This window comes from Anabrus simplex, chromosome 2 (assembly GCF_040414725.1).
Source record: "Anabrus simplex isolate iqAnaSimp1 chromosome 2, ASM4041472v1, whole genome shotgun sequence".
In the NCBI taxonomy this organism is placed as follows: Eukaryota; Metazoa; Arthropoda; class Insecta; order Orthoptera; family Tettigoniidae; genus Anabrus; species Anabrus simplex.
The window spans coordinates 380,427,887-380,442,214 of NC_090266.1; the positions used below are offsets into that span (position 1 = coordinate 380,427,887).

At 38.1% G+C, this 14,328-nt stretch overlaps 1 protein-coding gene across 1 annotated transcript in view; it reads right to left on the bottom strand.

Moving 5' to 3' along the window:
* LOC136863557 (fibrillin-2) overlaps nucleotides 1-14,328 on the bottom strand; it is a 618,768-nt gene that overhangs the window by 43,872 nt on the left and 560,568 nt on the right. Inside the window, exons 14-15 of the mRNA XM_067139937.2 lie at nucleotides 7,619-7,739; nucleotides 5,324-5,460 (exon numbers count right to left, since the gene is read on the bottom strand). Of these exons, the coding sequence (XP_066996038.2) occupies nucleotides 5,324-5,460; nucleotides 7,619-7,739 (258 nt within the window). The remainder of the gene's footprint in view (nucleotides 1-5,323; nucleotides 5,461-7,618; nucleotides 7,740-14,328) is intronic.

Consider the following 14,328-nt stretch of genomic DNA (forward strand, 5'->3'; position numbering starts at 1 on the left):
TAGTGGTTTTACATCACACCAACACAGATAGGTCTTATAGCGATGATGGGATAGGAAAGGCCTAGGAGTTGGTAGGAAGCGGCCGTGGCCTTTATTAAGGTATAGTTCCAGCATTTGCCTGGTGTGAAAATGGGAAACCACGGAAAACCACATTCAGGGTTGCCGACAGTGGGATTCGAACCCACTATCTCTGGATGCAAGCTCACAGCTGCGCGCCTCTAACCGCACGGCCAACTCACCCGGTAAACAATGCATTCAGGATAACCAAAGTGTCTCAACACTGCCCACATAGCAGGCCTCAGGACAGAGTCAAAGGCTTTTTCCAAATCATAAAACACTAAGTAGAAAGGTTGCTGTTGTTCTCTGCATTTTTCTTGCAGTTGCCTTGCACAGAAGACCATGTCAATTGTGCCTCTTGAGACATGGAAACCACAATGAGACTCAGGGAGACTATTTTCAGAGACAACCTGGAGACATCTAAGCAGAATCCTTACAACAAGTTTGGACAGCAGAGATATACCATGATAGTTGCCACATATACTGCAATCACCTTTCTTGAATATGCTGATTATAGTAGCATTCTTCAGGTTACCAGGTGCATGCTGAGTTTTCCAGATTAAAAGGATTAGTGTGAACAGTCTTATCTTTAAGGAAAAGCCTCCCCCTTGAATAGGCTCCAATGGAATGTTGTCAGGTCCAGGTGCCTTTCTGGGTTTCAATTTGATAAGAGCCTCACAGAATTCATGGTATGTTGGTGACATTGCCATCCATGACTATGGTGGCTGTTGTGGCACATCTCAGAGGAAGTCCTCAGCTGTGGAAGAAATTTAAAAGAGTGGAGAAGTGCTGTTACCAGTTCTCCAGGATGTCAATGCCATCAATAAAGGTGGTACCATTGTCGGTTGATTTCGGAGTTACTACTGAAGAACGAATAGGTCCTAATACTTCTTTAATCCCTATATATATATTTCACAGCAATGGATAACCTTGAAGTTCTTGAGCTCTCCGTTGCCACCAGTTTTTCTTCATTTCCCTGATTCGAGTCTGGCATTTATGTTAAAGATCTTGAAAATGGGTGCTCTTCAAGCTGTAGGATTGATCTTGCTGAAGGGATATAAGAGCTAGCTGTTTGAAATCACTGAGGCTCATAATTTCTGCATTGTTGTCCTCAAACCCATCTTGTTTCTCAGTTGACTCAAGGAGAACAGTTTAAATTGCTGACCATTCTTGCTCCACATCATTTGTGATAGTTGGGTTGGATGCCAGCTGCTCGGAGATCGTATTCTGGAACTGTGTAGCAATGGATCGGTCTGAATGTTTACGGATATCAAACTTCCTTCTGAACAGACTTGAGCGATGCAGAGGCAGTTCACGGTGGAAAGAGTTTCTGAGTCGGCAGATTAGAAGTTTGTGATCAGTCCAGCAGTCATCAATATTTCTTGCATTCTTGATAATCAGAATGTCTTTCTTATCACACTGCCAGGTGACAACATAGACAAGAACATGTCAGAGCTTAGAGCATGAGTGCATCGACATGATCTTAAAACAGTTAGGTAGTTGGAAATGAGTACTGGTGACAAACAGTTCATGTTTGGCACATGAGCCATGAAGCAGTGACCCAGCACATCCCAATGTTTGCCCAGTGCATTTTCCCACAGTTTAGTATCACTCCCAAGTCTGGCACTTAAATCACCAAGAAATAACAGTCTCTCCTAAGGAGGTACTTTGCAGATGAGTGTATTCACTTGGTGATAAAACTTGTTCTTAACATCTTCACCAGCATCTAGAGTGGGGGCATACAAGGATATGAGAGCAATGGAAATATCCCCTGTGAGTGGTATATAGAGAGTCATAAGCCATTCACTGACAGCTGTGGGAGTGAGCTGGAAGGCATTAACCAGCTTTGTCTTCACAGCAAGTCCAACACCCTGCATACGAGCCTCACCTTCCCCCCTTCCTTTCCAAAAGATGGTATAGCCTGATTCAAACTCCAGCAGACAATCTGGTTTAACTCAAAGCAGCAGTATCAATGTCCAATTTAATAATAATAATAATGTTATTTGCTTTGCGTCCCACTAACTGCTTTTACGGTCTTCGGAGACGCCGAGGTGCCGGAATTTAGTCCCACAGGAGTTCTTTTACGTGCCAGTAAATCTACCGACACGAGGCTGTCGTATTTGAGCACCTTCAAATACCACCGGACTGAGCCAGGATCGAACCTGCCAAGTTGGAGCCAGAAGGCCAGCGCCTTAACCATCTGAGCCACTCAGCCCGGCCAATGTCCAATTTAGCGAGCTCATGAGTGAGAAGTGCTGTTCATCTTTCAGGACTGCCATTACTTATATTCAGGAGTGTTCTTATATTTCATGTTCCAATTGTAACAGATTGATTAGCTTTATGACTGCAAGTGAGGGTGACTTGCCAGTTGCGGCTGCCCAGCCAGGCAAGAAGTGTGACTACTGATGTTCAGCCCCATTTTCTAGGGCCTTCCCTATGTGGCACAGTGGGTAATTTCTAGCAACCAGCCGGCCAAAAACAATATTTTCAACCCTTGTCTTTGGTGCGCATTTTCTGTTAGTCGTGTTTATAAGACTCTTGGGTACAGTAATTAAGTACTGAAAAGTCGCGCTGTCTGATTATCTAATCTCACCGAAGGCCTAAAGTGGCTCTCCTCTGTTAGGGCATCATAATCTGGCGAGGGGAGCGCGCAGTTATTATTATGTGAGGGCTCAGTAAAGACGTCAGAACTAAATATTTCTTTAGCTTGCAATGTGATTATATTAGATAAAGGTATGTATTTTATATAACATGTAGCATTTTCTGAAAATGACTATATTGTTGTCCGGAATATCCACTTAAAGTTCAGGTACATGATGTCCAAGCACTATCTAATTATACAAATTTAAGCTGACTTTCAAAATGGATTGCCTCTGATTTCCGCAATGGAAGCCTTTTGGATAAGTTTTCTATACTTTATTAAAAATAGAAAACTGTGACTTTTTGCTGCGACCAGGCGCGACCATGAGAGTAATTTTTTTTTTTTTTTTCAGAAGCCATGTACTCTGTAACCTGGAGGTCTGTTTTCGAGCTGTTGAGGAACAGCAGGGAATATAAGTGGAACGATGATATTGCGAATGTTGTAATTGAACATTTAGGCTTTTAGGATTGTTCTGAGGATATATCCAAGTCAATAAGGAAATCTGTCAGTATTTTGTGTGCTAAAATTCGATCACGCTGGACAAAATATAGTAGAAAAAGGGACAAATTGCTGAAGTAAAATAAAAGTAGGTTCGAGCAGAGAATGAGCCTTGCAGAAGGATGTGTATCACAACAATGTCAAGATGAGACTCCCAGTACTATAGCTCATTCCATGTTAAGAAAACAGTATTGCTCTTATGACAACAGGGTTGCCATATCGAACGGCTCCGCTCAACACCATCACATAAATTTGTGAAATTCAGTATGAAAGTTCAAGACAAAAGGCTGATGAAACTAAGCTACAAGTTACTTTTATGAACTAAAGGGGACGTGGGGTTTACAGGGGCCACTTTTGGTTTGTACAGAATCAGAGATAAACTACGGCACATAAGAAACCTCAGCACTGAAATATAAGGCAAATTGCGAGAGAAAATAGACAAATAATTTTATGAGCTCGAGGGGTAGGGTATGTATTTAATTGCATTTAATAAATTTATCCAGACAAAAGCTAGAAAACAGACGCAATAAATAAATACTTCAGATGACTGCAAAAGATCACAGTATTAATGTTAAAGAAATAAATCACACACGTAGGCTTTTTGAGTAACTCTCATTCAGCACAATACATTTATGCACTGATTTAAAGCCTAAAATACACACGCAATAAATAAATACTGTAGATGACTTCACTACAGAAGTTCAGGGAGCAAACACGTCTATTGGTTGATATCCCAAGCAAAGTGCTGGCAATACCAATGATGGAAACCGCTAGAAGATCCTTAAGAGAGGCTTCCACTTCTGCGGATATTACTGGAGTAGATATAAATTTAATAAACCATCTACGTGCCATTGTAGGAACCCTTTCGTGTGGGAATGCCATTGATAAAGTGACATTTGGCATGTACGCAAAGGAAACTATACAATTGTGCTTACAAAAATACAAAATCGTACTACATGCCTGTAACTTTGCACAAACTCTTGGATCATGGAAAGGAGGTCATTAGGCACTGTATTATACCTATTGGACAACTCTCCAAGGAAGCCTAAGAGACCAGGAATAAAAATAATAGGAAACCTTCCAAAAAGACACAAATACTCAGACACTTATATTACCAGCTTAGGGAAATCAAGGAGGAGGAAGTTGATTCCGTTTTCACGAGAAGTGCTGAACTTACTGTCTGAGCCTCCTGTATCTGGTTCTGCCGAAGGAGATAATGACAGTGACAATAGCGATCCTGATGTAACTGCATCTAATGAATAAATTATTTGGCAAGTACATGTATTCCTGTATCTGTTTTTAACATTCTAAACAGCATGTCCCAGTATTAACATACATTTAATTTCTGAAAGCTATAAGGAAAAATTATTAAAATTACAAAGATTACTAATTCTATTCCTGAAGTAGTAATTTGTTCTTTGTACTTGGTTGACCACACACTTAATCATCTCCAATAATAGCAGTTATATACTAAGTTTTATGTAAATCGGTCCATTAGTTTCCGAGATATGATTTTTTGGCCAGCTAGATTCCTGAAATTACACACTGTGTGTGGGTTGGACAGTTGTACTCCTCAATAGGCCTGCCCAGGCACAGATGCAGGATTAAATTCCTGAGTAGTCAAAGGTCTCAGAAAGATGGCCATCACACATCTGCTGCCAACATGCAGGTTCAGACTAGAAGCCCCCAGTTTTACCCGAAACCTGCTCCTACCTTCCTTACCCCATCGCCGTTGGACTTCAAAGAATGCGGGAAGATAGCAGGCAAAAGTGTCACTAGCATAATTTGTTTAAGGTGAATCCCAACTTACCAGAGAGAGACCCATACACTAAGATCTCTGAGCCAAATTAAGTACACAAGGCAATGAACCATTTTGTTATAACTTTTTAATCTCCCTGCTCATGGGGAAAATCCACAGCTGTCATATCTATTATTGTGTGTCATGAGAGCCTTAAGCAAAATATATTTTATTTCTGTCGAAATTACTATTATATTGTTACCTGATATTTTATCAATGATAGTTAATATTTCAACAGTTTCAATGCAAATCTTGGTGTGTTTCTACACAAAATATAATAACACAATATTTCTAGTTTCACTGATCAGAAATTAATATAAATTTCTTACCCCGTACATATATGGTAACTGTACAAGATGCTGTTGTATTATCTACTGGACTATAAGCTTGAAAGACAACATTTGTAGTGCCTGCTGGGAGCTCAGCTTCCAACTGCTTGCCCCAAGTAGGTACAGAATCCACATACCTAGAAGACGGAACATAATTCATGAGAAAAATAAATATCACAAATCAGTATAAAACAAAACATACTGACAGAAATTTAAAAATGTGTGCACCGCATAACAAAACATTCAGTAAACATGGGAAGTTGGTAAATATCTACAGTAATGGAAAACATGCAAATAAAAGTTTTCTGCAATACTGTGTGTACATATGTCAGTCATTCTTCTTAAGGTTTAAATAAACAGTCTACAGAAAGTGTCTGTGATATGACATGTATGATATTTAGTAGAAATGATTGGTATGATCAGAAGGTGCATCAGATATAAGTACAAATAACTAATAGAGTTTGAGAGAGGCCATCTAATTGGGCTATGAGAGGCTCTGAGATTCACTTAGTTGACACCAAAAATGAGTTCCAGCTTAATTCCTTGAATAGATCAGCTTATCCCACTTACGAGGAGAACCCACCAATTGTAACAATCTGATTTGCCAAAAACTTCACTCAGTAAAAGAGGGGTCAAAATAAGCGAACAAGTGTTTTGGTTTATCCGTAGACACTCGACCGTTTCCGAGGAAATGACAGTCGAAGTTTCTGTCGTGCTTTACGCGCCATTTAGAGTGCAGCAAGTTCAAACGATACAGTAGCACAGTGGCTTTCACTGCGACCTCACACTTTTGCGTCCCATGTTCTGATGAATTGTTCTTTTTCTTTTTCATTCATTTACTTTCGTCCATTGACGATTACTACATGAATGGTTTTGTTCAATGTACAGTATTTTGAAATATTGTTGTCCTTTTTCGTCTATTAATGTTCTGTCTGGTAAATGAATTTTAAAACATCAATTATTCTACATTCATTGCACAGCAAAGGGATGTCACGACTAGACCCGATTCAGTAAAAATCTACGCATTGATTCATGATCAATTGCAAGCGCCAGTTTTTGGAAAAATGATCCGTTAGGCATGATTTATCACAAAATTATTGCCAATACGTGAAATCTTCAGTAATATTAATGAAGGTCCTTTCCAGCTCACAGCTGCGCACCCCTAACCACACAGCCAACTCGCTCAGTACCAGAAGTTGATATATAGTTGTAATTTTACAATCAACACATGCCCTTGTATCCACTAACTTGAAAAGAAACATTTGTGTAGCAATCATCATTGGATGTAAGTACAGTAGATCTATGATACTAAAATATATATATATCATTACGATTTGAACACGGGGCATAAGAGTGTGAAGCTGCGGCAACAGCCACTGCACCACCATGTCCATTGAACCTGTTACACACCAAAAGGCACGTTAAGCACATCGGAAACTTCGATCGTCATTTTCTCGGAAACGGTCGAGTGTCTACAGATAAGCCGAAACATATTTTCACTCATTTTGGTCCTTCTTTCGCTGAGCGAAGTTTTTGGGAAATCAGGTTGTTACACTTGGCGGGTTCCCCTCGTTAGTGCTGAGGTTACGTATAGTAAAAGCCTTTACTTTTCACTCCTCCAAGGACCCTCATGGCTTGTATGGAGAGGGCTTTTGCTATATTATTTACTTCTAATACTTTTGAGCTGCTCCTTGGTTGAATTGCCAGTGCAGTGGTCTTTGGTCCATGGGGCCACCTTTTCGATTCTCAATTGGCCTGGGGATTTTGACTACATCTGGCCAATTCCTCTAGGTCGGAGACTGCATGTTTGTGTTTGTCTTAGTACACATTTACATACAACACTACCAACCCCCACAGAAACACATTATACACAGTTGGCATCAGGAAGGGTATCTGACCATAGAACTAGGCTTAATCCACACATAGTGCCAAGCGCAAGAAATTGGAAGGAGGTCAGGAAGAAAAAGAAACTTCTAATGGCTTCCTGCTCTCTCATTTTATAAAAGGATGGTTTCAGTGGTTTTAAAATTTTGTCAAACAGATCTCTCTTGTGAAGCACCTCATATTTTATAGATGGTAAAACATCCCGCCGATCATTATTTGGTCTGGCTTCAATGACAGAGACATTGAGCATCCAGTACATGGTTGAATGAACAATGTGGCATGAAAATTAGTCTCATGCAGATGATAAATAAAATTTGGTGCTATCACAGATACAAAAAGTAGAACAGACATTAATGGTACAAACATTTAAATTACATTATTCAAAGAACATGTTTTATCTTATTAACTTACCTCCACCAATCCATATTGGATTTTGGCTGTGGTATTCTGACATGTACAGTGTTCTGCTGTGGTGGCAAGTCATATTTCAGATCCCTTGGACATTGAATGAATGGTCTTGGAGTATCTGTAGCTATTACACAAGAAAACAAAATATATTTCCAATTAAAATTGTACTCATGATATTTTATAATATAACTTACAAACATAAACAGATAAGTATTTAACATTCTATTTTTATTATTTACTCTCCAGCAAATGTGATAAATGTGTATATGTACAGAACTATAATAATATTGTTTTCAGGAAATCAGAAAGAACATAATGTGTTTGCTCAGTAAGAACATTCAGTCATATGCATACATAAGTTGACAGGATTAGTAAGAAGCTTCCTTGCTAAGTTTGGACAGTGCCAATGGGTGAGAGTAGTTCAAGAATAGAAGAGAAGCAAAGAGGGTTGAAAGTTCACACCTTGTTCAATGAAAGCCTATTTACTAATACGGTAATGTAGTAGCCTAATTAAAAGAATAAATTAATTTAAATTATTTTAATCAACATTTCTGAGACAAAAGTACAGAGTGCAAGGGGGCAGGGAAAGAATTTATAATGATTTGTTAAACACATTTACTTTACGAGAAGATGTAACTTTAAAACTTTTTAGTCTGTCAAAAATACTATTTTAACACACATAACACTATAACATACCTGTACAGAAATACACACTATTAAACAAAGAATAACATGTTGTTCTTTACATGAACATCATCAGATTCCGTAAAATCTCCTTAAATCATGCGTATATATATGTACAATATAGTTTACAGTGTGTGAACTTGTCAATGATTCAGAGTTCTTGATATTATGAACAAGTAATACCTAACAAATAATGATTGTGGTAGTCATCAACTGTCACCTTATTAATTTATAGAAATGTTTCTGTACTTATCTAAGCTGCTAAACAATTGTCTGTTACCTTCAGCAACTGTGTCTGGACTGCAGTCACTGATCTTGCTCAGTCTTGGTAGTTAAGTAGGGGTGAGTGGAACATTCTGTGGGCAATGAACTCTGTTCTGTGGATACAGGAGAAGTAGGGGAGTGTTGTCAGCCATGATTCTGTTCACTGGAGTGGGAAGGGGGCATTGATTCTTCATGTTATGATGTATTGTTGTGCATTAGGGAGTAAATGCAAGTTAATTATTTTGATGAAATAAAAGTATGAAATTGTATTATTGAGTGCCTTTAAAACATTATTTTTCAATGATAAATAATAACCTAAAAAAACCATTGAAACTAATCAACTTCATGATCCGTATCGATATGTAGCATAATTTCACAAATTGACAGTAATTATTGTTCCACCTTATCGACACAATATGTTGTGTGCCTTAAACAAGTTCACAAATTAGTAGTAGTACATGTTTCATTTTATTATAAACATCATCAGCTACAGATATCTTTGTTTAGTTAAAAGCATTGAACGTGCAAAGACATAGTCTTCTCAAGATGATCTTAAAAACATACGGTACTTGACCACCTTGCAAGTATTGGAAAAAGGTAATGATTAGCTAAGGGGGAGAAGGTAAAAGAGGGGGCATAAAAACAATTACGAACTACAAACTTAAAAAACTTACGTAAACTGTGACATATCATCTTCAGAAGACTATGTCCTTGCACATTTCATGTTTTTACCTAAACAAGGACATCTGTAGCTGATGATGTTTATAATACAACAAAACATGTACTACTACTAATCTGTGAACTTGCTTAAGGCACACAACATATTGTATTGATAAGGTAGAACAATAATTACTGTCATTTTGTTAAGTTACTAAAAAACCATCTTGAGCGGCAAAAGATGCTGCGTAAACCCATATTCTAGACATTTAAGTCAGACAGCCTCTAATACATGAAGTGTAAAATGTTGTTCAGAAGTTAATTAAGTAGGGCAAAAGGGGGGGGGGGGGGGATTTTTTAAACATGTTTGATCATTGAGACAGGTTTGGTTAGTTTTTCTACAGTGTAAATTTCAATTGCTTCTTTAATATTCAAGGATGTGCTTTTACTTTTGATGTGTAAAATTTTTAGATCTGCATTGATGTCAATGAAATGGTGTAATAATAATAATGTTATTTGCTTTACGTCCAACTAACTATACTTTTTACAGTTTTCAGAGATGCCGAGGAGCGGGAAGTTTGTCCCGCAAGAGTTCTTTTACGTGCCAGTAAATCTACCGACACAAAGCTGATGTATTTGAGCACCTTCAAATACCACCAGACTGAGCCACGCAGCCAAGCTGTGAAATGGTGTGAATTGTCATATATGTGCTCTACAAAGGCTGAATATCAATTGTATCTGATCAAGTGTTTGTGTTCTTTGTAACTTGTGTGAGAATTATGTATTGTTTGTCCTATATATGTGGCATTACATTTATCAATGAATCTTCAATAATCTGCATCTAGAGCTATTGCCAAGATGGCAGATTCCCTATTGGTTGTTTACCTAGTGTTTTCTTAAATGTTTTCATTATAATGTTCATTGAAGTTTACCTAATATTTACTGTATTTAAATTTCTCTTTGCAGCTAGTGTGTAACTGAAGAACACACAAAGAATCCACATCAAGTCATCACTTTTCCTCCTCTAGATATCAGGGACAGTTAGCAGTCGAACGAACGAATGAAAGAACAAACGAACAAATGAACAAACGAACAAACAAACGAACGAGCAAACAATCCAATCAATCAATCAATCAATCAATCAATCAATCAATCAATCAATCAATCAATCAATCAATCAATCAATCAATCAATCAATCAATCAATCAATCAATCAATCAATACTGATCTGCATTTAGGGCAGTCACCCAGGTAGCAGATTCCGTATCTCTTGTTTTCCTAGCCTTTTCTTAAATGATTGGTAAGAAATTGGAAATTAATTATACATCTCCCTTGGTAAGTTATTCCAATCCCTAACCCCCCTACTTAAAAATGAATATTTGCCCCAATTTGTCCTCTTTAATTCCAACATTATCTTCATATTGTGGTCTTTCCTACTCTTAAAGAGGCTCTCAAACTTGTTCATCTACTAATGTCATTCCAAGCCATTTCTCCACTGACAGCCGGGAACATACCCCTTAGTTAAGCAGCTCATCTTCTTTCTCCCAAGTCTTCCCAGCCCAAACTTTTGCAACATATTTGTAACGCTACTCTTTTGTCGGAAATCACTCAGAACAAGTCGAGCTGCTTTTCTTTGGATTTTTTCCAGTTCTAGAATCGAGTATCCTGGTGAGGGTCCCGTACACTGGAACCATACTCTAGTTTGGGTCTTACTGGAGACTTATATGCCCTCTCTTTTACATCCATATCACAATCCCTAAATACCCTCACAAACATGTGCAGAGATCTGTGCCCTTTAATTACAATCCCATTTATGTGATTACCCCAATGAAGATCTTTCTTTATATTAACGCCTAGGCTCTTACAATGATCCCCAAAAGGAACTTTCACTCCATCAACGCAGTAATTAAAACTGAGGGGACTTTTCATATTTGTGAAACTCACAACTTGAATTTTAATCCCTTTAATCATTATACCATTGTCTACTGCCCATCTTACAACATTATCGGGGTCATTTTGCAGTTGCTCACAATCTACTTAATTATTACTCTATACAGAATAACATCATCTGCAAAAAAACCTTATATCTGATTCAACTTCTTTACTCATATCATGTATATACATATAAGAAAACATAAAGGTCCAATAATACTGCCTTGAGGAATTCTCCTCTAAATTATTACAGGGTCAGTTAAGATTAGCTTACTCTAATTCTCTGAGTTATATTTTCTAGAAATATAGCCACCCATTGAGTCACTCTTTTGTCTAGTCCAATTGCACTCATTTTTTCCAGTAGTCTCCCATGATCTACTCTATCAAGTGCCTTAGATACACCAATAGTGATAGAGTCCATTTGACCTCCTGAATCCAAGATGTCTACTATATCTTGGTAGAAACCGACAAGTTGACTTTCCTAAATCTGAACTGCCTTCTATTGAACCAGTTATTAATTTCACTAACATGTCTGATATAACCAGGAAGAATGCTTTCGCAAAGCTTACATGCAATGCATGTCAAACTGACTGGCCTATAATTTACACCTTTATACACAGGGGGTACTATAGCAACTCTCCATTCATTTGGCATAGCTCCTTCATGCAAATTATAATCAAATAAGTACCTCAGATATGGTACTATATCCCAACCCATATTCTTTAGTATATCCCCAGAAATCTTATCAGTTCCAGATGCTTTTCTAGTTTTCAACTTTTGCATCTTATTGTAAATGTCATTGTTATCATATTTAAATTGTAATACTTCTTTAGTATTAGTCACCTTCTCTATCTGGACATTATCCTTGTACCCAACAATCTTTATTACTGCTGACTGAATACATCTGCCTTTTGAAGATCCTCGCATACACACTCCCCTTGTTCATTAATGGCTTAATTAACCCTTTCACTTCGGTCGACTGCTGTGCAGTCGGGTGGTAGCTGTGCTGCCTATCTGGTGGACTGCTGTAGCAGTCCTACTGGAGCCGTGCCTCATAGCCAGTCGACTGCTGTAGAAGTCGTGTGTCTTTCGGCTGTTTTCCGTTTCACTATGATAGACTGCTGGAGAAGTTCAGCCTTGAAGGTCTCTCGTGACTGTCTTTGGAGTCTATAGTTAAGGCTATGATCACCAGATGACAGGAGTAACTAGTTTGAAAATGAAAGGAATCTGTCCAGTATGCTACTCACATCATGCCTAGTTGCTTCTCAGTGTTGACGTGCTTGTGCTTCTTGACTTAGCTTCCAATCGCTTTGAATTTGTTAAAGTCCTGATGACAGAGGTAAGATATACTGTGGAGGAAGCTCTTGCCCTCATATTTGGTAGTGACTTTGAAGATGACGATGAGTTATTTGTCATCTGATTCTGATGATGGAACGACTTCAATCACACCTGCTGTTTCAGGCACATTTTCTACTCAAGTTACCTATTCGCCATCTAAAAGGTCGGCCTACTTTGACGATTCGACTGAAGATCAAGATAGTGAGGATGAAGATTAGGTGCCTGAACCATCGAGCAGAAAACTAAATTGGAAGAAGGAGAACTTGAATCCGAAGAAACATAAGTCCGACGCAGCTAATTCCGGATTGGAAAGTTTAGTAGACAATGCTAGCAGAGTGAAAAGTTCTAAAAATATAATCATAAGAATTTCACCGAATGTGCATTTCAAATAAAATAAAATACTTTAAAACTCTGCCTGTCCTCTCCTTACATCACGGGACAACTACGGAAAGGAGAGTGGAGCGAGACGAGTATTCCATACAGCGGGCTCGGTGAGCCACTCGCTGCTCACATCCAGAGGGTCATGCCACCATACTCGTTATGCCGGAGTGAAAGGGTTTATTAGGTTGTTGACACTTGACTTCATAAACTCCTTACTGGAGGAAAGGTCTTTTTTGTTTGTGTTGCATTTGCTGATGTGTCATTGCAGCATGTTGTTCATTCTAAAGGCTACATTTAGAACTTGTTTTTGAAAATATTTGCTCTCTTGTATGTGTTTCTGTTTGTGTAGTTGAGGACAATATATTTTTCTCCTTTATGTGTGGTTTTTTTGGTGTTTTAATAGTGTATCTACTGTGTCTGTAGGATGGTTATTTTCTTTTGTGATTTGTTTTATTATTTGTATTTCTTCATTGAAATCCATTGCGCTCATTGGTATGAAAATTGTTCTGCGTATCATTGTATTCAGTCCTGCTACTTTGTATGTGTATGGGTGGTCAAGTTCATTATGAATAGTGTGTGATGTCTGAGTGGGATTTCTGTATATTTTATATGACAGGTTGTCATTATTCTTACTGATTGTGATAGAACCAAAAACTAACAAGGAAATAAACTTTTTAATAATGTTGTGAGATCAAAAGCAGACAATGGTATGATAGTGAAGGGAATGAAAAGTGAAATTAAAAGTTTCAACATGAGGAACCATCCCCTCAATTTCAAGTACAGTGTTGATGGAGTGAAATTACATCATGGGGTTTACTGCAAGTACTGTACTTAGGTGTGAATAGAAGGAAAGATCTTCATTGGGGTAATCACATTAAAGGGATGCCACATAGCTATCAGCTTGCATTTGGGAGACAGTGGATTTGAACCACCCCCCTCACTGTAGGCAGCCCTGAAGATGGTTTTTCATGGTTTTCTATTTTCACTCCAGGAAAATGTACCTCAATTAAGACCAAGGTTGTTTCCTTCCCACTCCTTGTCCCTTTCTTCCTTTCCTATCCCATCATCACCATAAAATCTATCTGTGTCAGTGCAATGTAAAAGCAAACTCTAAAAATAGTTAAAGGGATTGTAAACAAAAGGTTAAAATGTCTTCATATGGTTAAGAGGGTATTTAAGGTTTGTATTAAGGATATGAAGGAGAAGGCTATACATTGCTGGTAATATCCCAAAATAAAGTACAGTTCTTTTGTATGGGCCCCTCACCAGGATTACTTTATTCGAGAAATGGAAAAGCTTAGCAGCAAAATTTGTTCTAAGTGATTTCCAACAAAGGAATAGTATTATGAAGATGTTGCAAACTTTTAGCTGGAAGACTTGGGAGTAAGGAGATGAGCTGCTAGACTAAGTGGTAAGTTCCGAGCTGTCAGTGGAAATCGGGCATGGAATGACATTAG